The following is a 25,543-nucleotide window of genomic DNA, read 5'->3' as shown; positions in this document are numbered from 1 at the left end:
AGCTTCGTGTATTTCTAAGATGCTGGGCGTTGATTTCGTCCGATTCCGAGAATATTTCCTTACTAGGATTTCTGAAACCAAAAACAGCAGAAAACAGGAACTGGCCCTTCGGCATCTCGTCAATAGGTTAGTTCCGGAAAACGCATAATAATGACATAAAGTGTGAACAAAACATGTCGGTATTGTCATAAAACAAGCATGGAACATCAGAAATTATAGATACGTTGGAGACATATCATGCACTAACCCTCTAATGAGTTTGTTTTGAGTTTGGTGTGGAGGAAGTTTTCAAGGGTCAAGAGAGGAGGATGATATACAATATGATCAAGAAGAGTGAAAGCTCTAAGCTTGGGGATGCCCCAGTGGTTCATCCCTGCATATTTCAAGAAGACTCAAGCATCTAAGCTTGGGGATGCCCAAGGCATCCCCTTCTTCATCGACAAATTATCAGGTTCCTTCTCTTGAAACTATATTTTTATTCGGTCACATCTTATGTGCTTTACTTGGAGCGTCTGTTTGTTTTTGTTTTTGTTTGAATAAATGCTTGTGTGGGAGAGAGACACGCTCCGCTGGTTCATATGAACACATGTGTTCTTAGCTTTTAATTTTCATGGCAAAGGTTGAAACTGCTTCGTTAATTGTTATATGGTTGGAAATGGGAAATGCTACATGTAGTAATTGGTATGATGTCTTGAATAATGTGATACTTGGCAATTGTTGTGCTCATGTTTAAGCTCTTGCATCATATAATTTGCACCCATTAATGAAGAAATACATAGAGCTTGCTAAAATTTGGTTTGCATAATTGGTCTCTCTAGGGTCTAGATAATTTCTAGTATTGGGTTGAACAACAAGGAAGACAGTGTAGAGTCTTATAATGTTTACAATATGTCTTTTATGTGAGTTTTGCTGTACCGGTTCATCCTTGTGTTTGTTTCAAATAACCTTGCTAGCCTAAACCTTGTATCGAGAGGGAATACTTCTCATGCATCCAAAATCCTTGAGCCAACCACTATGCCATTTGTGTCCACCATACCTACCTACTACATGGTATTTCTCCGCCATTCCAAAGTAAATTGCTTGAGTGCTACCTTTAAACAATTCAAAATTTATCACCTCTGATTTGTGTCAATGTTTTATAGCTCATGAGGAAGTATGTGGTGTTTATCTTTCAATCTTGTTGGGCAACTTTCACCAATGGACTAGTGGCTTCATCCGCTTATCCAATAATTTTGCAAAAAGAGCTGGCAATGGGATTCCCAGTCCCAAGTTAATTAACCATCATAATGTTACAAAAATAGACACTCCTCCATGGTATGTGATTGTTGGACGGCACCCGAGGATTCGGTTAGCCATGGCTTGAGAAAGCAAAGGTGGGGAGGAGTGTCATCATAATAAAACTAAAATAAAAAGGCACTCCTTCATGGTATGAGATTGTTGGCAGGCACCCGAGGATTCGGTTAGCCATGGTTTGTGAAAGAAAGGTTGGAAGGAGTGCCACCCAAAAATAAAAATAATTCATGGGAGCCGCTCTTTGAAGGTTTGCCTGGCAAGGGGGTTAGAGTGCCCACTACCATTCGTTGACAACAACAAACACCTCTCAAAATTTTACTTTTATGCTCTCTTATTGTTTTCAAAACCAAAGCTCTAGCACAAACATAGCAATCAATGCTTCCCTCTGCGAAGGGATTTCTTTTACTTTTATGTTGAGTCAGTTCACCTATTTCTCTCCACCTCAAGAAGCAAACACTTGTGTGAACTATGCATTGATTCCTACATACTTGCTTATTGCACTTGTTATATTGCTTTGCATTGACAACTATCCATGAGATATACATGTTACAAGTTGAAAGCAACTGCTGAAACTTAATCTTCCTTTGTGTTGCTTCAATGCCTTTACTAAGAAGCAAACACTTGTGTGAACTGTGCATTGATTCCTACATACTTGCATATTGCACTTGTTATATTACTTTATGTTGACAATATCCATGAGATATACATGTTACAAGTTGAAAGCAACCGCTGAAACTTAATCTTCCTTTGTGTTGCTTCAATACCTTTACTTTGAATTATTGCTTTATGAGTTAACTCTTATGCAAGACTTATTGATGCTTGTCTTGAAAGTACTATTCATGAAAAGTCTTTGCTATATGATTCATTTGTTTACTCATGTCATTACCATTGTTTTGATCGCTGCATTCATTACATATGCTTACAATAGTATGATCAAGGTTATGATGGCATGTCACTCCAGAAATTATCTTTGTTATCGTTTACCTGCTCGGGACGAGCATAAACTAAGCTTGGGGATGCTGATACGTCTCTGACGTATCGATAATTTCTTATGTTCCATGCCACATTATTGATGATATCTACATGTTTTATGCATACTTTATGTCATTATTATGCGTTTTCCGGAACTAACCTATTGACGAGATGCCGAAGGGCCAGTTGCTGTTTTCTGCTGTTTTTGGTTTCAGAAATCCTAGTAAGGAAATATTCTCGGAATCGGACGAAATCAACGCCCAGCATCTTAGGATTGCATGAAGCTTCCAGAACACCCGAGAGCCGCCAGAGAGGGGCCACAGGGGGCCCACACATGGTGGCGGCGCGGCCCAGGGGGGCGCCACCCTAGTGTCTGGTGGCCCCAGACCCCTTCTGACGCCGCCTCTTCGCCTATAAGAAGCTCCTCGACCTAAATCTTCGATACGAAAAAGCCACGGTACGAGAAACCATCCAGAGCCGCCGCCATCGCGAAGCCAAGATCTGGGGGGCAGGAGTCTCTGTTCCGGCACGCCGCCGGGACGGGGAAGTGCCCCCGGAAGGCTCCCCCATCGACACCACCGCCATCTTCATCACCGCAGCTGTCTCCCATGAGGAGGGAGTAGTTCTCCATCGAGGCTAAGGGACTGTACCGGTAGCTATGTGGTTAATCTCTCTCCTATGTACTTCAATACAATAATCTCATGAGCTGCCTTACATGATTGAGATTCATATGATGATGCTTGTAATCTAGATGTCATTATGCTAGTCAAGTGAATTTTACTTATGTGATCTCCGGAGACTCCTTGTCCCACGTGTGTAAAGGTGACAGTGTGTGCACCGTGTGGGTCTCTTAGGCTATATTTCACAGAATACTTATTCACTGTTATGAATGGCATAGTGAAGTGCTTATTTATATCTCTTTATGATTGCAATGTGTTTTGTATCACAATTTATCTGTGTGCTACTCTAGTGATGTTATTAAAGTACTATATTCCTCATGCACGGTGTAAAGGTGACAGTGTGTGCATCGTGTAGTACTTGGCGTAGGCTATGATTGTGATCTCTTGTAGATTATGAAGTTAACTGTTGCTATGATAGTATTAATGTGATCTATGCCTCCTTTCGTAGCGTGAAGGTGACAGTGTGCATGCTATGTTAGTACTTGGTTTGGTTATGTTGATCTGTCGTGCACTCTAAGGTTATTTAAACATGAATATCGAATATTGTGGAGCTTGTTAACCCCGACATTGAGGGTTCGTGTAATCCTACACAGTTAGTGGTGTTCATCATCCAACAAGAGAGTGTAGAGTCTAGCATTTATCTATTTATTCTGCTATGTGATCAATGTTGAGAGTGTCCACTAGTGAAATTATAATCCCTAGGCCTTGTTCGCAAATACTGCTATCGCTGCTTGTTTACTGTTCTACTGCATTTGTACTGTCCGCAATATCATCACCGTCAACTACACGCCAGCAAGCACTTTTCTTGTGCCGTTGCTACTGCTCATATTTATTCATACCACCTGTATTTCACTATCTCTTCGCCGAACTAGTGCACCTATTAGGTGTGTTGGGGACACAAGAGATTTCTTGCTTTGTGGTTGCAGGGTTGCATGAGAGGGATATCTTTGACCTCTTCCTCCCTGAGTTCGATAAAACTTGGGTGATCCACTTAAGGGAAACTTGCTGCTGTTCTACAAACCTCTGCTCTTGGAGGTCCAACACTGTCTACAAGAATAGAAGCACCCGTAGATATCATGCACCTATACATCTGACAAGTGTATTAGGTGTGTTGGGGACACAAGAGACTTCTTGTATCTTAATTGCAGGGTTGCTTGAGAGGGATACCTTTGGCCTCTACATCCCTGAGTTCAATAAACCTTGGGTGATTCACTTAAGGGAAACTTGCTGCTGTTCTACAAACCTCTGCTCTTGGAGGCCCAACACTGTCTACAGGAATAGAAGCGTACGTAGACATCAAAAGCAACATGTCCAAAACGATCATTTTTGTGCGTTTGATACACCGAACGGACGGCGGTAGAGGCAACCGATCTGGAGGCGGGATCGGTCGCCCGACGCCTAGCACGGCCCAATGGTGTATGTATCCTTTTCTCGTGCGTGGTATTATATATATACTCCCTCATGTCTATTAAAATTTTCTTAGATTTGTTAAAATTGGAGGAAGTATGTTTTTCGAGAAACATGCATGGTAGTGGTGTCGTCCTATTTAAAATGGAAGAAAATTTACAACATTTGTAAAAGGGGGAGGGGTAAAGTTTTTTGCAACAAAACATGCAAAATTGCAAAACTACATGCACAATGGAAGAGCTACGAAAAAATAGGAGTTTGGATGAGCTGTAAGCTAAGTAAAAAATAAAAAAAATGTAGCATTATATTTTGATTTTTTTTTCAAATATAAGTACCAAATCGAGGAACCATAAGTCATGATGGTTTGGAATAATGCAATACATAAGTAAATGTGAAAAATAATAGCTCACTTGACAATAGGAGTCATAAACATAACTAGAGATCACTAAATATGTATTCAGACACCAGAATAGAACCTGCAAGATTAAAAAGGAGACTAAGAATTACTAATTCATATAGTTATAAAGACTTACTGACATTAGAAAGCATGTCACCAACCATTAAAATACTAATGACGCCATGTCAAAACTCCTTTTCGAATTCTGAAGGCATGAAACCATCGAGTGATAACAACAACAAGTGATTTTATAATATCTCGCTTTCTACAATATATCGTTAAGTGATTGAACCAATCATAATTTGCATTGTTAAAAGAATCTCTCTTGATAGGTGTCATTTGTAAAATCCTTGGTTTAGAGGCTACAAATAGAGACAATATAGATGTGTGCATTGCATTCATGCTTAGAATATCAGGGAAAGTTTTCGCGCTTTCAAATGAAACTTATCAAAGTGATTAGAGTTTCACTTAACTTGATGGAATTGAAGTGAGACCTTTGTTAAAACCTTGTTCTTGTTAAAGGTGCTTTGATCTAGGGGTTAGATCAAATGGAACTAGAACTAATCCAACAACACATTATTAGAGGATCAAATATCGGATCTTCGAAAGATCATAATATGATATTCTTTGCAGAAAATCATTGCTAAAAATTAAATGCTAAACAAATAAGAAGACATAGAACAACCAAAAATCTCATCCATACCTTTTCCATGTCTTGAATTCAATATATATTCTTACCATGACCCTCATAGTATTTTTGTAACTCAATTCTAGAATTCATGACAAGGACACCCACACAAGTTCTATTATCAAACTTGGATCTATTACATCCTTGTCTATTCCAAATCCATCCACATTAAACCCTAGACCAGGGAGAGATCTCTATCCATCGGTGAAATACTATCATCTCTTGATTTAGAACCCTAGGGTATAATCCAACTAATTTATTAGTTGGTGAAGTAACCTCAACCTCAAATCAATTATAGTAATTAGCTTGACTTTAAGAAGTAAAGGAGAAACTATATCCATGCCTACAAAACAGAGAGAATCTAAGCCAAAGTGTTACACTCAAGTTACTTGAGCAAACACTCACAGAAACGTTCCCTTCATTACTCACATACTTACATAAACAATGTAGATAATGATTAAATAAATCAAGAATTCATGGAGAAAATAAACAAATGAAACTCTTAACCTCAAAATTACCGCCATTTGTTCTTTAAGACCCGTCGATAAGAAGCTGAACTTTTTATCGCGAAGCTCTCCCATAATCACATCGATTTCTTCTTCAGCACAACACTTTGCAAGTTTCTTTTGCATGTCACCGGAAATCAGCCGACATTTTCTGACACCACGATCAAAAGCATTTCTCAATTCTGCATTGTTATCCTTGTACCAATCTATCATCTCTAGAAAATTTCCCTTGTTCAACGAAGTAGAAGATTCATCATGGCTAGTGAATGACTAACCTTGCTCTGCTATGAGATATCTTGAACACTCTAGAGAAGAAGTCAAACGGATTTTTTATAATTATTTTGACTTCTCAATTGAATGAGCCAACTTATTTGACACACTTTGTCTATTTTTTAAAATTCATCATAATATATAACATTGTTATTGTGGTCACTATCCAAACCACCAACATACTCATGTACTCCATATGCATGTTTGATGGTTCTGATCCCTAACCTGTCTTAATGAAGAGTACCGATAACCAAAGTGTTTAGCCTGTCTTAATGAAGACTTTGAAACCAAAGTGTTTAGCCTTCTAGGTTGCTTGAGTAGGAAACAATTGAAATAAAATCTGCATCCATGGATTCACTATAATCTCATTATACCTTGAATACATGATTGAGAAAATGCTTCTAAAGCCTTTATATAGTACCTCCTTTTTTATATAATTGTTGTAACTTCGTCTATATATAGATGTATCTAGATGCATTTTAATGTATATATACATCTTTATTTTAACGAAGCTGCGACAATTATTTTTAAACGGTATATTATATTAATTTAAAGTCAGTTTAATACTGCCAGTGCCAGATTTTTCTGAGAATCCGATGGCAGCTCTAAAATCGTAAAAACAATGAAGTAAAGGGGTATACCCGCAAATATACACAGAACAGCTTCTTTCCCCTACCCTGTTCCCCTTTTGCCTTCGCCGGGTGGATCAGCGCGGAAGCTACTGACGATGTCGTCCCTCAACTCGCTCTTCAATCGCTCCTCTCCGTTCGGCACCAAATGGTTTGTTTTCCTCTCAGATCCCATCACTTCCCCCTTTCGCTAGAGTTTCTCGTCTCTGTTTGGGTCAGTAATCCTAGGATCGGCGGATTTCACTATGATGATTATTATGAGTTCTAGGTTTAGATTCCGCTCAGGAGGATGTTCGGAGGGTGGACTGTTTGTCGATGGGGAAAACGTAGCATCCATCTGGGCCCGATGGACAAACGATTTTTTCATATTTTTTAGCGTCTCCTTGGGTGGCGAATTACGTTTGCTGGATGGGTTGTATTATAGCTTGATAGGAAAATTCATGTATCTTGTGGTTTTGAAGACGTGACATGATCTAGATCAGCCTAAGTATTAGGAAATCGTATGGCAGATTCGTTTCATAACTGGCATCTGATTATAAGGGTCACTGAACTGGATTGAGCTAATAGAACTTACTAATTTAAGTATCGGTGTGGGATATCCCAACTGGATCATCAGCAGCCAGTTTTTTGTGTAACAATGTACAGTTACTAACTTACTATATTAGTGTAATAGAACAAGCCATCAAGTATCAACTATAGTCAATGCTTACTCATAACCATGACATGTTTCATATTGTTCGTACATTGCTCTTCACTTCATACATGTGTGTATAATTAACAGAAGTTCCATACATTTTGTAGCAAAACATGCTTGAATTTGATCATTTCAAGGATCAAGCTGCTGCGCAATAGGAGAGAGATGCAACTGATAAATATGCGCAAAGAGATGGTTCAGTATCTTCAGACAGGCCAGGAATCAATCGCAAGAATTCGAGTAAACTAGATTTACAGCTATATGTGTTTCCCATAGTTCTGGTTTTCAATCGCAAGAATTCGAGTAAATCTGATGTTTTCTAACCTATAACTATTAATCATCGTAGGTTGAGCACATTATTCGGGAGCAGAATATATTGGCTGCCTATGAGATTGTAGAGCTTTTCTGTGAATTTGTTCTTGCACGAGTCCCTATTGTTGAGGTCCAAAAGTAAGTCTTATGTACCTAGGTGTGTTCTTACTAAATTTATTTGTTTATCTCATACCTGTTGTGTAGATATCATGATTCTTTGTTTCTCACTTAATAGAATATATGATTAACAGCTACTGGATTTATTGTGGAACAGGGAATGCCCCATAGAATTGCGAGAAGCAATAGCTAGTATAATCTTTGCATCAGGAAGATGCTCAGACTTGCCTGAGCTAATGCATCTCCGTAATTTGTTTACCACCAAGTATGGGAAGGAGTTTGTTGCTGCTGCCATGGAATTGCGCCCTGACTGTGGCGTTAATCGTACAGTAAGAAAATCTCCAATATAGACTTTCCTTCAGAAGGGCAATTTGTGTTGCTAGTGAATCTAACATGTTGTGCAATATCACAATTTGAGCATTCTGTGTGCAGATAATTGAGAAGCTTTCAGTCAAGGCTCCATCAGCTGAATCAAAGTTGAAGGTTTTGAAAGCTATTGCTCATGAGTACAATCTTGATTGGGATTCATCTAATACTGAAGCCGAGTTCAATAAGAAATACGAAGATCTGCTGGTAATATTTGCTAACTTATTGCTTATTTCCTTATTAGACCAAAATGCTAATGGATATGTTGTTTCATAACTGTCATGCTAGAAGAACTTCTCACTTGACATCTTTATGGACTTAACACCTGGATACACTAATGTTGTAGGACTCCGCTCACTAGTGTTTCATTTGAAATAATTTGATTGAATTATTTGTTAATACTGAACCATTTTGTACCCTTCTATATTTATATTTTCCCTTGAGCTTAGAGCTAGGAGTCTAAAACTGGATTGCACACTCCACAGATCTACCATCATGTTTTGCATCGCTGGTGCATTATGTTGTGTACCTACTTTTATATCCATCTTGTGAACTATTCCCTTATAGCATCATTTCCTGTTCTCATCCTTGCCTCCGAAATCTTGTTCCCACTTCCCAGAAAATGTCTATTTCTATGTAGAAGTCTACGGTGTATAGTTTTATTCTGATTCTTACACGGTGACAGTTGAGGGCTTACAGACATAACGTCTTAATGCTACAAAGTTCTTGGGTTGCTTACCTGCAAGACTAGGGACCAACAATTCATGTATTTGGTCTGTGCTTCTGGTGCAGGACGATTCAGGGTCGTCAGTCCGGCAAGGACAAATACCTATAATTCAGAGTTCTCCAGCTGCTTCTTCCGGAGATAAGCCATCGATTCTACCTGTCGAGGACACAAGAAAACATAAAACTCCCGAGTCCCCAAAGTCACCTGTTGTGAGCTCAAGAACATATGCTACCACCAAGAGTAATGTGGCCAGTCAAGAGCATCACCCCCCTACAGCGGAGATATCATGCGCTGGACCAGGTTCGTCAGATGTGTTGGAAAAGGCCCGAGCTGCCATTGCTGCAGCCAACCGTGCTTCTGCTGCTGCCCGTGCAGCAGCAGAACTTGTCAAAGTTAGAGTTACTAGTCAGTGATCTATGCCTGCTGTTGAGGCACGATTCTGACAACGGGTTGGATGGCTCGATGAAAATATTTCGTTTGCGCAACTGTATTATGTGTATTCCTCTGTAAGTGCATTAATTGAGGAATTCTGACTTTTGAGTTCTTTGATTGCAATGTACTGTAATTTTTACACGCATTATGCACTCTAAATCATATAGCAGTCATACGAACTATGGTCCCAGCCTTCTGCAGTGAGAAGGATTTGCGTGATTGATGGCAAGTTCATTCATTCTTTTAAAATACGTTTTGCATCACGCATGATAAAACTTCCGCCTATACAAAGGTGGTTGATTGTTTTATCACAGTCGTTTTCTTTTGATAAATAAACTGGGATCCCATCTCTGGTTCCATTTCATTGAAAGGAAATCGACATCATCTCCAATACAGTACATAACTTCAGAAAGGAGTAAAGAAAACTAAGCAAACGAATACAACATAATATCAGGTCTCTCTCCTAGCAGCAACTAGTACTTAATTTGCTTCCCACATGACACCTCTCCAAACCTGCAAGGATGTATGCCATGACAACATAGAATATTTGGATTTTTAGTAGTATTATATTTGGTATCTATAACTTCCTTCCATAAAGACCCTTCTCCAACTATGTATTATTTATCCAGGAGCTGATCAAACAATGTTTATGTCATGGAGATTGGAGACACCCACACTTACATATTCTCTCTTCATACACATAGACCTCGATCACATACCAGAAAAATATCTATAAACCCATTGCATTATTCTTATTCAATGTTGATGGGAACTTTCATCGTAATTAGTAATATGCATACAAAATAGGAGCCCGGGGTGTCTGCCTTCTCCTCCCCTAGACTAGGTCTCCTTTCTTGGGTCGAGTTGTAGTGCGGGGTGTTTGTCCTCTCATGTACATATAACCTTTCGTTCTATCTATCAATGCATCGAAACACAAGTCTTTTGCGTTTTCGTGAAAAAAAAAATCTGTTCAAAGCAAGCAAAACCCATTTCAAAATTATTCCAGCCCTTTCTCAGTTTGGAAAAAAACCCTTCAATGTCATTCAACCTCACGCACATATAATTTCCTACAGTAATTTTCTTAATCCATGCAATCGAATTTCAAAAAGGAAATCAAAGTTAACCTTATATATAGTACAGTACTACTTTTCCATAAAGGAAAGCGAACAATGCACCTGAGACTAGGACCATACAAATCTAACAAAAGCATTGATTAGACGAAAAAAAAAGATGATATGTACATATGGGTCTAGAACCCTACTAAGTAATTGTAGTTAAAGAGAACTATGGACTGGTTTGGCTCCTTTGGCATCACCAGCCGATTTTGCTCTAACAGCACGTCACGATCGTCGTCCTCTTTGCTTCAGCAAACGGCGATTAACATATCCTGTAACCGTAAGCTAAAAGAAGAACAGCCGCTTCCTCTCTGAACTTGGCGCTTCCGTCATGCCGGTGGCGGCCCTGATCATCTCCTCGAGCTCGCGGATGCGCGCGTCCTTGACCTTGGACTCGTCCGCCATCCGGAGGAGGTCCTCCACCCGGCCCTGGTGATCCTCCTCCGCGGCCCGCAGATCAGCCACGGCCTTCCCCGCCAGCGTCTCCGCCTCCCTCCACCGCGCCTCCGCGGCCTCCCTGTCCCTCTCCGCCGCGGCCAGGGCGCGCACCAGGGCCTTCACCTCCGCCTCCAGCTTCTCGACCGCCTTCGCTTCCGACGCGGCGGCCGCCTTGTCGCCGAGGAGACTTCCGCGCAGCTGCGTCTCCTCCTCCGTGTCCCCCGGGCCTCCGCCTAGGACGGACAGCACCGACGACCAGCACGACGCCATTGCTAGCTAGCTGCTCGGTCGGTGGACGCTGGACGGTCGTCGTGCGGCTCAGCTTCGTGTCGATCCGCTCTTGCACCGCCGGCGTCACCGACAAGGAAACAAGCGAACAGAACGTTCTGCGTCGTGTATACGGGCGGAGGTGTCTACATATACTCTGGCAGTCCGGTCACGGTGGGTTTCCTGATCGAATCCTCGATTCTCCATGATCGTGTTCGACTCGGAGAAGAAAGAGGGCGGGGCGCGAGCTGGGCTTTGGACTTTGGAAAGAGTTGCCTTTTGTATGGGCCATAGCCCATCTACGCTGCGTTTCTAACAATTATTTCATCCCAGCCCAACAATCTCCCTCAGAGAAACAAAAAAAAAAAATCAACCCAGAGCCCATTCGCCGGCGAGCGGCGGCGATGGAGGAAGAGAAGGCGGCGGCGTACTACGAGGAGCTCAACCGCAAGGGCGAGGGCGCCCGCCGATTCAAGCAGGGCCTCGGCTTCTCCTCCGGCGAACCCCAGCCTGCCGCCTTCACATCCAAGCCCACCACCTCCTCCTCGTTCCTCTCCGGCTTCGTCCGCGCCGGCGCTGCCCCCGCCCAACTCCCTAAGCCCACCAGACCGCCTCCGCCTCCCGAGGCCGCTCCCCGCCAGCGCCGTCGCTCTCGCTCCCCGTCCCCGTCTCGCTCGCGGCGGCGCCGGTCAAGGTCTAGGTCCCGGTCCAGGGAGCCGAGGCGCCGGTCCAGGTCACGGGAGAGGGAGGACCGCCGGGCGTCGCGCTACCGTTCTCGCTCTCGGTCGCCTTCTCGCCGGAGTGGCAGGCACGATGAAGCTCGGCGGGACCGGCATGGGGATCGGCGGCGCGACGACGACCGCCGTCAGGAGGGGCACGGTGGCAGGGGTGGTGGCAAAGTGGACTACTCGCGGATGATTCAAGGATACGATAAAATGGTTTGTCCCTCTTTCCTTACTGCGTCGTGACTTAATGCTCTTGTGTAATTCTGCAACGGTGTAAGCTCGCCTCCCGCTGTTTTCCCGGTGATTGAGCTGTTCATGTTCTTGCAGACCCCTGCCGAGAGAGTGAAAGCGAAGATGAAGCTTCAGCTTTCAGAGACAGGTGTTGCCACTTCTTTCTGTTTTACTATTCCCAGCGTATTATTTCCATTCATTTGCTCTAGCCTGCTGCTGCTGATCGATTAAAAGCAGCGTTACCGCTACTTGTGTGAGCATACCTGAGTATGCACCGATACCACAAGTTCAGCGACTTATTAATCCGCAGTAGTAGTAATCACAACTCCTCTAGTCATTTTGTATGTCGATCGTCTACCAGCAATCTGTCGAATTATTCAGGAAATCGTTAGCTGTTAGCTGCTCGATTGGCTGGCGAGCTGGGATTAATAGGCTGATTGGCCAGTTAATCAGTTAATAGGCTGTTTATCGGTTTATCGGCTACTTGGTGACCCTCTGCGCAGGGATTAATCGGCCAGTTAACTGGTTAATTGGCCAATTTCCTGAATACTGGTCGTTTATAAATAAGTCTATGAGCCAGTGCATTGTTTATGTGTTCCTGTTTACAACTATAGCCATCCCGTTGTTTATTGTATAGATCTAAACTGAAATAAATCAACTCTTGCACAGAGTAAAATACTCCCTCCGGCCAAGTAATTTGGACCGGAGGGATTGCTAAAATGCAATTCAAATACATAGGGAATGCCCTGTTTTACATTCATCAATTAACAGTCCAGCACACAACAGTTGATGCTTAGGTTTCTACAATCTTCATGTGTTTTGGGTTCTTTTTTATTGTTCTGAAGATAATAATTTATATTCAATATTTGACAGCTTCAAAAGATTCCACCCTTGGAACTGCCACTGTAGGGTGGGGGAGATTTGAGTTCAATAAGGATGCGCCACTTGATGAAGTTGACAATGATGTCGAAGGTCAGTCTTGATATGGCTGCATTTGTATTCAATAAGGATTGCATTCATTCGTTAATGAATTAGTTATCCCCTTTGTATGCCTTTGCATTTGGTTCTGTATGTAGTTTGAGTATTTAACTTGGTATCAGTCACCATGAAAAGATACTATTTCTAGCTTGGGGTATGTCGACCTAACTAGTCTTGTGTGATGTGATGTATTCTGTTTTTATTTGACCTTATACTCTGCCGCTGCACCACTATTTGCATCATATACTAGATAGTTATCTTGTGGAAAAAGGTGTAGCCATGCATGCATGTTTGCTTGTCTTATTATGTGAAAGGTGTATTGTCAAATCAGGTATGGTTACCTATGCTTTAGCAGCAAAGTTGAAATCCCAGCCAAGTTGTTCCTAGATGAGTTTGCGACAATGCTCGGTCTAGGTGCACCAGTCAGCAGCTGGAGGCTAGCCCCTGAAGGGCGGTTTATCGTAGGTGTTCAGATCAACATGGGACCAACTGATACGGTTCCTTCCGTGTACTTTGAGGCTGCTGGAGCAACCATTGTGGAGGCTAAGCAGGCTGCCTCCCTTATGGTTACCTATGCTTTAGCAGCATAGCGTCAAGTGGAAATTAGAGACATCAACTATCCTCTGGTGGCGTATCAACGCCAACAACTGGACGATGTTGCCAAGAAGCTATTAGAGACTAAGCACCTTTGCGTTGAACTAATGGATGCTTTCTGCTCCAGTAAAAAAGAAGTATGCTGCCCTATATCGTGGGGCCGGCGGTGGAGATGAAAGCTCCAATGGCAGCTCCTTGGCAAGGGGTGTGTCAGTACCCTAGTAGTACCATCAGACATCTATAAAATAGTATGACAAGAATAAAGTCTTGAAGAGTGTAGGGTGTGGGTGGTGCATCCGTCTAAACTGCAAAGGCTGCAAGAGTGGAGGTGTGGTGGAGATGACAGTGTCATCTTTCTTGGGGCTATAGAATGGAAAGGAAACATGACCTCTAGTAGTACTATGATTTTCATGTTATGTAAGAACCTAAGCTATATGCGTTTGCTTTGCATGTGATGTAAGAACTTAAAATCTGTGGGTCTAAATGCTATGAAATTACTTGCTATGTTATGTTATTTGTGCGTCTTTACTTTCACATGAACTAGACTTTGTCCTAGATGGAGTTAAAAGAGAAATGTATTTGCTGTTACTCTGTACCGATTTTTGGGTAGCTACGGAAACCTCTTGTGAATATTCCTTTACTTGGCCTGTGTTTCAAAAATATTCATTTTGCTTGTCCAAATTCCTGAGACTTGATCTGGATTCGTGGCTGGTACAAAGAATAAAACAAGCTGCCCTTTTCTCTATTCTAGTACAACAGTACACTATGCATGCAACGTTGAGATTAAGTGCTAGCTTTGAGTGCATACATGCATGTGTCCTGTTCGATGCATGTCTAATCAACCATCAGGAGCTCATCCAAATAATAGGAAGAGGCCTTGGGGAGGGAACCGAGCTAGAGTGTTTAATCTAACTCAGAGGAGTGCAGAGGAATCAAACAATGTGGTGACATGTACATTTCCGATACGTTCACGGGCTTAATTTTGTTCGATTCTGGTGCTGCATATTCATTTATTTCTGCAAGGTTCACGAGTGAGCATAAGATTCCTAGCAGTCTGCTAGAAGAAATTATTTACGTTGAGACACCTTTAGAGAGCAAGAGTGCGCAATTAATTTTTAACTCATGTCCCATTGAGATTGGTGGGTGGAAATTCAAGGCTAACCTTATCGTGCTAAAAATGCAAGAGTTTGACGTAATACTTGGAATGGATTGGTTACACCAGAATAAAGCGACCATTGACTGCCATGAAAAATCGGTCACACTTAGAAAAATTGTATACCATAGTAATAGAAGAAGTTTATTCAGAACATTCGCGATGCTGGAAAGCAAGGAAATAAATATAGATGAGATTCTAGTGGTAAATGAATTTCCTGATGTCTACCAGGGTTACCACCGGACCGGGAAATTGAGTTTGCGATCGAAACAAAGTCAATCCATAAGGCACCCTGTAGGTTGCCACCCGTGGAGCTAAAGGAGCTAAAACCACAACTGAAAGAATTAGAGGAAAAGATATTTATCCGTCTAAGTGTTTCCCCGTGAGGAGCTCCGGTTTTATTTGTGAAAAAGAAGGATGGAAGTTTAAGATTGTGCATTGACTATCGGGAGCTAAACAAAGTGACCATTAGAAATAAATATCCTCTTCCCCGAATAGATGACTTGTTCGACCAACAACAAGGATCTAAAGTTTTCTCAAAAATTGGCTTGCAATCTGGTCATCATCATCTAAAAATAAGTCCAAGTGATATTCCTAAGACTGCTTTCCGCACCCGCTACGAACACTATGAATATTTAGTCATGCCGTTTGGGTTGACTAATGCACCCGTGGCTTTTATGGACTTAATGAACCGAGTATTCAAGCCTTATTTGGATCAATATGTAGTTGTGTCTATTGATGATATCCTTATATATTCAAAGACAGAAGAAGATCACTCTAAGCATCTAAGGATTGTATTGCAAACACTATGAGAACATCAATTATATGCAAGTTAAAGAAATGTGACCGAGGACCTTTTCTTGGCCATATAATTTCGGGCGAGGGTATATCTTTAGATCCCGCCAAGGTTCAAGCCGTGTCAGAATGGCAAAGACCCTTTAGTGCCACGGACATTCGAAGTTTTCTTGGAATGGCCAGGTATTACCGCAGATTTATAATGAACTTTGCTAAGATTGCCATGCCTTTAACTCGTCTAACAAACAAAGGAGTTAAATTTGAATGGACCGATAAAGGTGAGGAAAGTTTTCAAGAATTAAAGAATTGCCTAATTTCAGCCCTAGTTCTCGCTTTGCCCATCGGTGGGGAAGATTTCACAATTTATTGTGATGCTTCAAAGTTTGGACTCGGATGTGTGCTTATGCAAAGAGGAAAAGTCATTGCATATGCTTCTCGCCAACTGAAACCGCATGAACAAAATTATCCAACTCACATGGAGCTAGTAGCGGTAATTTTTGCACTAAATATATGAAGGCATTACCTTTATGGGGAGCATTGTGAGATATCTACTGACCACAAGAGTCTAAAATATTTTTTTTACACAAAAAGTATTGAGCGAGGCAAAGAAGGTAGTTGGAACTATTGAAGGATTATGACATTAGTATTAACTACCATCCTGGGAAGGCAAACATTGTGGCAGATGCATCGAGCCGGAAAGCTACGAGATGAATGTGCTTCTTCCAAGATATGACTACTGTAATATGTGATTCATACACTTCACACTTTCTGGAAAATATGTCTTGTAAAATGCCTCCTTGAGCAATTCCTATGATATTTTAGTACCAACGAGCGAAGGACTTTTACTGTGCATCTCACCATTCAAAAGCACTTGACTGGCAGTTATCCAATCTTCGGATTCAAGAGGATTTGTTGGCTTAAGCTTCTGAAATTCTGCAAGTCCATTGATGTGACTGTCACTCTTCATGACATGTCATGACACGCTCTAGGATATCCGTATGGCACTCTTGAGTTTCTTGCCACTTGCCCAGTATGTTGGTAAGCTAGCGCACTCTGATCTTCCAGCTCATGTACCATTAGTCTGGCATTGTTATCGCTGGTGTTGTTTACCTCATGGCTGGAACCATTGCTGTGATCAGCCATCTATGTCTAGGCAGAGAGTAGTCACATTAGGGAAAGGTAATAGTTACTTGGAAATATTTATACACTGAATGTCGTAGTGTGTATATGTAGGCAACCAATGTAAGTCTAGGCAAACAATTTTATCAGCCATCTATGTCTAGGCAGAGAGTAGTCACATTAGGGAAAGGTAATAGTTTCTTGGAAAGATTTATACACTGAATGGCGTAGTGTGTATATGTAGGCAACCAATGCAAGTCTAGGCAAACAATTACTCGTAAGCCACAACATGCATTCACAGAGACATGCATAGACATAACAGATGCATGTATGCACTCAAAGCTAGCATTTAATCTCAATGTTGCGTGCATGGAGTATCTTCAGTTTATTTTATTTCTTGTACCAGCCATGAATCATGAATCCAGATCATGTCTCAGGAATTTGGACAAGCAAAATGAATTTTTTAGAACACATGCAAAGTAAAGGAATATTCATAAGAGCTTTCAGTACCTACCCAAAAAACGGTACAGAGTAACACCAAACACATTCTTTTTTAACTTCATCTAGGTCAAAGTCTAGTTCATGTGAAAGTAAAGACGCCCAAGTAACACAACATAGTAAGTAGTTTCATAGTATTTAGACCCACATATTGTAGGTTCTTACATCAAATGCAAAACAAACGCATATAGAGTAGGTTTTACATAACATGAAAAGCATAGTACTACTACAGGTCATGTTCCATTCCCATTCTCTAGCCCCAAGAAAGATGACACTATCATCACCACACTTCCACTTATTCTTGCAGCCTTTGCAGCTTAGATGCATGCACCAGCCACACTCTACACTTTGCAAGACTTTATTCTTGGCATACTATTTTATAGATGTCTGATGGTACTACTAGAGCACTGACACACCCTAGCTTCAATTGGAGCTTCCATCTCCACCTCCGCCCCTAGGCTGTAGGGCAGCAATTATGTCCTTCACGATAGAACCTGTGAACAAGGCGACTCCAGAGACACTACTTCTTTTTCACTAGAGCAGAAAGCATTCATTAGTTCAACGCAAATGTGTTTAGTCTCTACTAGCTTCTTGCCAACATCGTCCAGTTTTTGGCGCTGATACACCACCAGAGGATGGTTGATGTCTCTAATTTCCACTTGACGCTCTGCTGGTAAAGCATAGGTAACCATAAGGGTGGCAACCTGCTTAGCCTCCGCAATGGTTGCTTGAGCAGAACCGTATCAGTTGGTCCCATGTTGATATGAACACCTACGATAAACCGCCCTTCAAGGGCTAGCCTCCAGCTGGTGCATCTAGACTGAGCATTGTTGAAACTCATCTAGGAACAACTTGGCTGGGATTTCAACATAGGCGACACCTGATTTGACAACACATTTGACAACACACTTTTCACATAATAAGACAAGCAAATATGCATGCATGGCTACACCTTTTTCTAGAAGACTACTATCTAGTCTATGATGCAAATAATGGTGCAGCGGCAGAGTATAAGGTCAAATAAAACAGAACACATCACATCACACAAGCCTAGCTAGGTCGACATACCCCAAGTTAGAAATAGTTTGCTACTGCTTTTTGAGTTATATATTTGTGCTTCTGGTTCTGGCTCTAATGTTTCGTTAGTTAAATTGTTGTTGTGTTAATTTTCTTGAACCTTGGCTCTAATACCAATTGGCACTTGCTTCCCAATTTCAGGAGAGGTTGCACACACCGATGACCCTGATAAGAATCCCTAAAAAAAATTTGGACAAGAAAATGTAAACAAACTACGAAATTTCATTCAAATTTAGGATTACTTACAAAAGCTTGAACTAAACTAAACTAAATAAACCCTAATCTATTGGCCGTCGATTGGGGCGCGTGACAGGCTGACTCGTTGTTGTTCTTCCCCTTTGTTGCCACTAGACACAATCGCCTCTGGTGGTGCAGCATGGCCGCAGCGATGCCGGAGCGTGGCGGCAGCGTTGGCCCCTCAGTGTCGCCTGCCACTGGCGGGACTCATTCTGGGCGAGCCTCTCTTCCTCGCAGGCGGCCGCCTTGGCCTGGCTCTGAGCGTTGAGCTCAAGCAACCTCTGCCACTCGACCGCAATGAGGAGTCAATCTCCTCGAGCGCTTGCTCATTGATCAGCCAGAAGCGTTGCACGTTGAAGGAGGCTTGGATCGTCTCCTGCTCCTGGTTGACGTGGAACTGCTCCTCCTCGCCCCACTATGCCACCTCCTTCGCCGCCTTGGCATCTGCGTCTGCTACGAATGCCTCGTTCCACGCGTCGAACTCGGAGTCATCGAAGTTGAAGTCCGGCAGCTCAAACTCGGCGTCGGGCTGCGGCGGGGCCATGGGGTCTGGTTGCGGCGCCGCTGGCGGCGTGCGGCCGTTCTGGCCTAGCATTGAGTAGGTGATGGCCAGCCGGCCCTGCATTGTGGTGTAGAGGAGTTCGGGGGACCAGGGCAGTGCGTCGGTGGTGTAGAGGCTACTGCGACGGAGAGGGCACTAAATAGAACAGCCTCTAGCCGGTGTGCGGGGAACCTCAGAGCATCCTAGACGTCGCATTTATGGCGGCGTCTCCGCTTGGAGAACGGGTGGGTTCTTTAGCGGCAACCCGCCGCAGAGAATCCGAGGCGTCGCATTTAAGGATGGAGCCGACTGCAGAGTTGCTAACATGCTGGTCCCGCCCTTGAAATCTGACCCTGCATTGGGTGCCGGCGCGCCTGTTCGGCGCCATGTGGGTAGCATGGGGTTGTCGGTGCTTCTATTGGGTGCCGTGTGGCCCAAAAACAGGCCGGACCTCCAAATGGCTATTGGGGTCGCTATGGGGCGCGGCGCCGGTGGAAATGCTCTTAGTAGCTTGAGCTTTCTAAAGGTTGACGTGCACAAATCTACACAAAATTTGAAACCCCTTCAAATTTTCTGTCTGATAATCCATAATTTTTCTTTGTGCCCCCTCACCTTTTTAGGTGCTAATGATGACGCTTCACTGGTTAAACACATAGGGAAGAGCTTCCGACTTTCTGCGTTGGAGGTACAAGTGCTGTAGAATAATGAAACTTGAAATCTTTTCCTCCTTTGTTCCTCACCAGCGCTATTTTTCCCATGCCTTGTTGTTTATATCATAGTCAAAGAATGAAAACACAGTCAGAGATGCGCATGATGAGGCTATGTTTGGTGTACCTATGTCTTCGAATCTTGATACTCAAGCTTCTGAGGATGAGCTTAAAACCAATGATGACGAGGGCAAGAAAGCTAGGGATGTTGATGATCAATCTGGAAGTTCCCTTATTAGCCCTGAAGTAATCTCAAGTTCTTCCGTGTATTTTGTTTACTTCTGTGTGTCTTTGTGTGTGTGTGTCCAAAAGATACTAACCAGACAATTTTTTATCAGGTCCTGGCAATGCAAAAAGGGTCGTGGAGAGACAGGATTCAGAAGCTGCGGCAGAATTCAAATACATGAAGTTGGTCCTTCCTAGAATGTCTAATACTGTGTATTTCCACATCACATTGTATGTACCTGCTGTAATATTAGGCGCCATTGTGTTCAGTAATTAGAATTGTGAATTTAAAGGTTGGATCCATTAGGTGGATGATTTTGCATTACTAAGTTTATTTAGGTAAGATATGTTGAGCAAACCGATCATTGAAAGTATGACTGCTGTTCTTTTTTACTGAAATTGGTTATTCTGAGTATCCAACTGGGCATGTGGTGAATGATGATTGAAGTTTTAAGAGAACACCATAATTGTGGTCGACGAGAACTGAATGCAGCTGTGCCGTTTGGAGCTGTTAATTGACTTTTGAATCTACGTTATTGCTTCCACTGTGGCCTTCAAAAGTCTGGCCAAAAGGTAATTGAACTCTGAAATGATAAAACCAAATTCTGTCACCATCATTCAAGGAAAGATTGTGCTTTCTTTTCCTTGAGTTGGGAAATAGTACAGATGAACACTACAATTTAGCAAGTTGAGACCATCGCTATCCACTCACGTGCAAAATTCTTTGTGAAATGTGTTATAAACAAAGCACGGCATACAGCTCTTTGCTTTGCATCCTTTGCACATGTGCTGTAAAGTGAATGCATATCTCCTCTCTATGGTGATTTCAACAGCTTCCGACCACGGAGACCATTCCAGAAGCCCCGAGCCGTAGTTGCCTTCTTTCCAGGTAGCTGAAGCTCCAACACCTACTATGCACATTACAAGAGAAAATTAGAGAACACCATGAAAGCGGAATGTCTTTGTTCTGCTAAACCGAGCTCAGACCTCAAGCCAAGTTGATCCATTGCAGGGAATCAGCAGTGAGTTCCCTGAGAATAGTACTTCATTTTCATCTCCGGTTTGGTCACAGGATGTGGAAACCTTTGTACTGATAACCTTAATGTCTAGAGCCTCAGTTTCACCATTTTGGTTCATGAGTTGCAGTTTTGCGCGGGTTCGTGGCCATCCTGCAAATGCTCGCACCTACCATGGTTGGTTGGCAATATCTTCCATCAATACATTTAGGAACTACAAAACTCACCTTGTTATGAAGAAGTTTAGCTTCTTCATCAAATGTCAGCCATGACTCGTCAAAATTCATCTGGAAAACAGAGGTTATCGTGATAAATTAGTCAGGCTATAAAGTGACTACATTCAAGGGGATCACTCGAGTGTATCATTCACAGAGTCTGATGAGCCAGTAGATTAGGGTAGTATTAAGTTCAGCAGCTTCAGCAAGTGAGTTATTGGAACAAATTAAATAGAATGACAGTCATAGTTGTACAACCATACAAAGATACAAAGAAATATGCTCTAATAGTTAAAATCCTACAGTTACAGATGAACTTTACAAACACAGGGTGGAGTTCCAGACGTTTTATCGTGGAAAACAGCCAGGAAAATGCAACAAATGGGTTTGCAACCAGATAAGCCGCACTTGAAAGCAAACACAGTGAACTTGAGAAGCAAGTCATAAAGTATAAAGTATAAGCTACACTGGTCAATGATAATTAACTTCATATCATGGGGTTTGATGTCAGTTTTTTTCTCATGAATCTGGACAGAGACTAGTGCTGAGGAGTTCAAGACTTAATTAAGCAGCATCAATTAATAAGAAATACAATTTTTTAGCCGCTCATGTCCATTAATACCTTGGGCGCCAGTGTAGCTTTGGAATCATCCTGTGGCTTTGCCTTTTGCTTAGCTGAACCATCAAGAACAGATGGTAGTTCATCCAGCAGTAGCTTAGACCCTATTTAATAGAAGATCGAAATTACCATGTCTGAATATCTCCAAACTATACTAAATGGTGTTCAAACTGTTTAACATGTCCCTCTGTGAATTTCTAAAACATAATCAACTAATCACAAGTCTATCTGGGAGTAGGTCGATGTCGCGAGAGGTGTACCACTAGGAGGACCAACTCCATGTATGGTCATGTTGAAATAATGAAATGTACATATACTTTATTGGTGGAGCATTATCGATTGCAGTTTGTACCTATATTGAATAATATAGCAAGTAGCTCTGGTGCCTGCAGACAAATTGTTAGAATGTTTATCAAGGAAGGATTATGCAAAATTCATAATCAAATATCACCGCATCATCTGCAATTTCAATTATCTTCAGTTTCTAAGTGAACTAACCAAACTATTGCACAGAAGCATCATCCAGCAAACTAGTAAAGAAAGAACATGTCATGCTAGTTCAAGTATGTTTTCCTCCCTTGAAAAGTTTCCAAAGGTCGATAAGTCATCATGAAGATAGACAGACACCCACCAAAAGTATGGCGATAATCCATTAGAACTATTTTAATTAAACAAAGCATCTTGCATAGCCTGATAAGATTTCTGATAAGATTTATCATTTCTATAAATGTTTTCTGAACACCCGCTAAAAGTATTAAAAAAACATAAAATCTTGAAATGAACATAGAAAATGTTAGTTGCTGATAAGATTTAGCATTTACATAATGAAGTCATCAACAGAAAGCCTTTCGTAAGCAATCACTGGACCTGCATCCAAGGCACGGACAGTGTACGAAAGGGACACACCTGTTTCTCCAACACCATCCTGTACAGACATAGTCAATAGCATGGGATAAATATTGTATGTCGTAGCTTGTGACTGACCCAGAAATGTAACATGCACATCATACAGACCTGCAATGCCCTCTGCACAGGAGCTGCACCACGATACAGAGGCAACAAACTTGGGTGTATATTAACTGTACCTGATAGACAAGGAGACATGACGATGATCAGGGTTCAAAGTTCCAAACAACATTTTTCATAGCAAAAATCATTGTGCCCGATTGTTTCTTGGCAAAATATGGTTAGTCTAGGTTCTCCCAAACTTAATGTGTACTGACTGGAAGTTGGGTTTATGGGGAACCATAGCAGAATCAGATATAGCATGAATGATCCGACAAAGCCTATGTTCAAATTATCTGTAAACATATTGCCTAATCTTGGTGAAATCCAGTAACGAGGTAAACTATCTGGTTACCATTAGTTCTCCTAGTCCTATGAATGATCATTCTAACATGCAATAGGCTGGTCTGAGGAGCGTATATTTGAGGAATTGGTGGATTCCACAAATATTAATTACAACCATTACAAAATCAACGGTTAATGCGTACTACCAATACCACACAAAATAGACACAAAAAGACCTGCTTTGGTTTTGAGGCGCTGAAAGCCTGAAACAAAGTTAGCAAAGTCGAGTAAACCTGTATAATAAACCATGTACAGTTAAGTACGAGCACAAAAATCTTAATGGCTCTACAAGAATCAGCTTATTCGCTGTCTTGCATTTTAAGTAGTACTAGACAGTAGTTGCTAGTCAATATTGGTGGATTCCTAGTGGACTAGTATTTCTGTTTGAACGTGAGGTAATTATGGTTTATCATGCATACTAAACCAAAGGCAATTCTGGCAAATTGACAGAACTTTTTTTTTGGAAAAATTGACACAGATTTTTGGACTTACCACATGGTGGGATATCAAGAAACCTCTGTGGCAGAATGTTCCCGTAAGCAGCAGTGATGCAAAGTTCTGGTCTCACTTCCTTCAAGTCAGATAAAAAGGACTCCTGCATTGCAACATAGTAAATCACTATCACTTGCACATCCTCTTACAAGTATTCAGCACCATTACAGCCTTGATGTGAGGGAAAACTAGGAGAACAGTTCTGAAGAAATCACCTCCCCAGCGCGCTTGGGGGAAAAGATAAGGTCGCCAGGGAAACCTCGATCGAGCGCGTGTTGCGCGACGGCCGACGGCAGCGGCTTCCTCCCCCTGTTCTTGGTGGCCGGCGGCTGCGTCACGACGGCGGCGACCTGAAATGCGGAGTCGGGGGAGCTGGACGCAGCCAGCAACGTGTCCAGGACGGAGGCAGCTACCTAAGGCGTGATCCGAAGCCTTGAATCAGACAATGGACTGGGCTCTGAGGGTTTGGGGGAGGCAGTAGTGCAGTACCTGGGGGGATCCGAAGAAGACGATGTTCTTCCTCTTGGGGCCGTCAGCGGCGGTGTTCGAGGCGGATTTGGCAGCGGAGCAGAAGAAGTGGCGCCTCAGCTGCGGGGAGCAACGCGCCATGATTCCTAGACTGAAAATTTAGGATGAGGACTTCGGATGGAAGAACTGAAGTAGGAAATAGTGAATCCTAATGCTCCCTTCGCAGTTTTGTTACTACAAAGAAATTCTTCAAATGGTGCGTCTTTCCTGTCTCCAGGATTTGAGTAGCAACTTCTACTTCTTTACATGTTTGACAACGTGAGGAAGTAAGTTTAATGTACTACCTTCATCTAAAAATAGATCTCTAGATTTGTCTAAATTTAAATGTATCTCTAGATATATTCAGATTTAGATCAACCTCAGCCATTTATTTATGAACGGAGGAAGTACATCAGACCTTGAACTTCGTCAAATTTTGTACTCCAGGTCAAAGCGTCACCTTCCTCGCAATATAATCGCTCAGTTCAGTGAATAGTATGTATAAATTTAGTCAAATGTCAATGCCTTCTAAATTTGATCAGTCTGTTATAGACTCACTATAAAATATATTTTTATAGTATATTATGAAAAAATGGTTCAGTACTCTAAGAGCGTGTACTCCCACGGGAAACTCAACACGTAGCCCTTATTTTCAAACATTTAAAATTCGTATTTTAAAGTTTTAATAAATTGTAAATACAATTCTAGAGTAGTTAATGATGTATACTACAAACATGCAAGTTCGGATTGAGATTTTGCAATTATGTAATACACATCATTACATCATTTTATATCTCTAGAATTTTGTTTTGTATTTTCTTGAAATTTTGAAATAGAAATTTGAAATGTAAAAAAAGGGTCACATGTAGTTCGGTCTAGTACTCCCACCTTCTATATAACTCATAGATGAATTGAATAGATCTCTTCATCATTTCTAATATACTTCATTACTTTACTAGATACCCAGAAGTGGCTTGCATGAAAATTTTAATTCAAGTCCATATATTTTATATTATATGCATATATACTATTGTAAAATGTGTATCTCGATAAAACTAAGGGCTTCGATGATATTTTTTCCTACTACTTGAACTGAGGCATCTTAGAATAATTAATGAGGTATATTGAGAAGAACAAATATGTATTATATGCTT

At 41.8% G+C, this 25,543-nt stretch overlaps 3 protein-coding genes across 4 annotated transcripts; 2 read left to right on the top strand and 1 right to left on the bottom strand.

Annotated features, from left to right (window-relative positions):
- The first annotated feature begins 6,839 nt into the window (after nt 1–6,839).
- Nucleotides 6,840–9,669, top strand: LOC127343399 (uncharacterized). Its single transcript, XM_051369529.2, has 6 exons — nt 6,840–6,993; nt 7,644–7,776; nt 7,883–7,986; nt 8,123–8,294; nt 8,398–8,538; nt 9,124–9,669. The coding sequence occupies exons 1-6, from the start codon at nt 6,941–6,943 to the stop codon at nt 9,469–9,471; spliced, it is 951 nt and encodes a 316-aa protein (XP_051225489.1). The 5' UTR covers nt 6,840–6,940; the 3' UTR covers nt 9,472–9,669.
- A 1,982-nt stretch (nt 9,670–11,651) lies between these two features.
- LOC127343397 (uncharacterized) lies at nt 11,652–20,605 on the top strand. Of its 2 annotated transcripts, XM_051369525.1 has the most exons (6): nt 11,653–12,248; nt 12,363–12,414; nt 13,140–13,238; nt 19,879–19,943; nt 20,038–20,211; nt 20,304–20,605. In XM_051369525.1, exons 1-6 carry the CDS (start codon nt 11,715–11,717, stop codon nt 20,370–20,372), a joined length of 993 nt encoding a protein of 330 aa, XP_051225485.1. In that variant the 5' UTR covers nt 11,653–11,714; the 3' UTR covers nt 20,373–20,605. The 2 variants fall into 2 exon arrangements, with proteins under 2 accessions (XP_051225486.1, XP_051225485.1); XM_051369526.2 differs by lacking the exons at nt 19,879–19,943; nt 20,038–20,211 and having other exon boundaries at nt 11,652–12,248.
- Nucleotides 20,606–20,764: 159 nt separating this feature from the next.
- On the bottom strand, nt 20,765–24,652 carry LOC127343398 (uncharacterized). The gene is made up of 10 exons (XM_051369528.2): nt 24,372–24,652; nt 24,098–24,295; nt 23,883–23,985; nt 23,055–23,125; nt 22,863–22,965; nt 22,393–22,428; nt 22,044–22,144; nt 21,434–21,493; nt 21,178–21,375; nt 20,765–21,098 (listed from the first exon to the last, which is right to left on the bottom strand). Exons 1-10 carry the CDS (start codon nt 24,489–24,491, stop codon nt 21,006–21,008), a joined length of 1,083 nt encoding a protein of 360 aa, XP_051225488.1. The 5' UTR covers nt 24,492–24,652; the 3' UTR covers nt 20,765–21,005.
- Nucleotides 24,653–25,543: the final 891 nt, after the last annotated feature.

This window comes from Lolium perenne, chromosome 3 (genome assembly GCF_019359855.2).
Source record: "Lolium perenne isolate Kyuss_39 chromosome 3, Kyuss_2.0, whole genome shotgun sequence".
Lineage (NCBI taxonomy): Eukaryota > Viridiplantae > Streptophyta > Magnoliopsida > Poales > Poaceae > Lolium > Lolium perenne.
Note: the sequence above shows the minus strand (reverse complement) of the source record. Positions and strands in the feature narration are given on the sequence as shown.

Bases quoted from the DNA above. Each gene is read 5' to 3' on its own strand.
- LOC127343399 (XM_051369529.2), top strand. From the start codon at position 6,941: ATGTCGTCCCTCAACTCGCTCTTCAATCGCTCCTCTCCGTTCGGCACC. The intron at 7,777-7,882 runs GTAAACTAGATT...TAATCATCGTAG, and splicing joins AATCAATCGCAAGAATTCGA to GTTGAGCACATTATTCGGGA. The intron at 8,295-8,397 runs GTAAGAAAATCT...TTCTGTGTGCAG, and splicing joins ACTGTGGCGTTAATCGTACA to ATAATTGAGAAGCTTTCAGT.
- LOC127343397 (XM_051369525.1), top strand. From the start codon at position 11,715: ATGGAGGAAGAGAAGGCGGCGGCGTACTACGAGGAGCTCAACCGCAAG. The intron at 12,249-12,362 runs GTTTGTCCCTCT...ATGTTCTTGCAG, and splicing joins TTCAAGGATACGATAAAATG to ACCCCTGCCGAGAGAGTGAA. The intron at 12,415-13,139 runs GTGTTGCCACTT...AATATTTGACAG, and splicing joins GCTTCAGCTTTCAGAGACAG to CTTCAAAAGATTCCACCCTT.
- LOC127343398 (XM_051369528.2), bottom strand. From the start codon at position 24,491: ATGGCGCGTTGCTCCCCGCAGCTGAGGCGCCACTTCTTCTGCTCCGCT. The intron at 23,986-24,097 runs GTGATTTCTTCA...GTTGCAATGCAG, and splicing joins CCCCCAAGCGCGCTGGGGAG to GAGTCCTTTTTATCTGACTT. The intron at 23,126-23,882 runs GTAAGTCCAAAA...CTTGTCTATCAG, and splicing joins TCTTGATATCCCACCATGTG to GTACAGTTAATATACACCCA.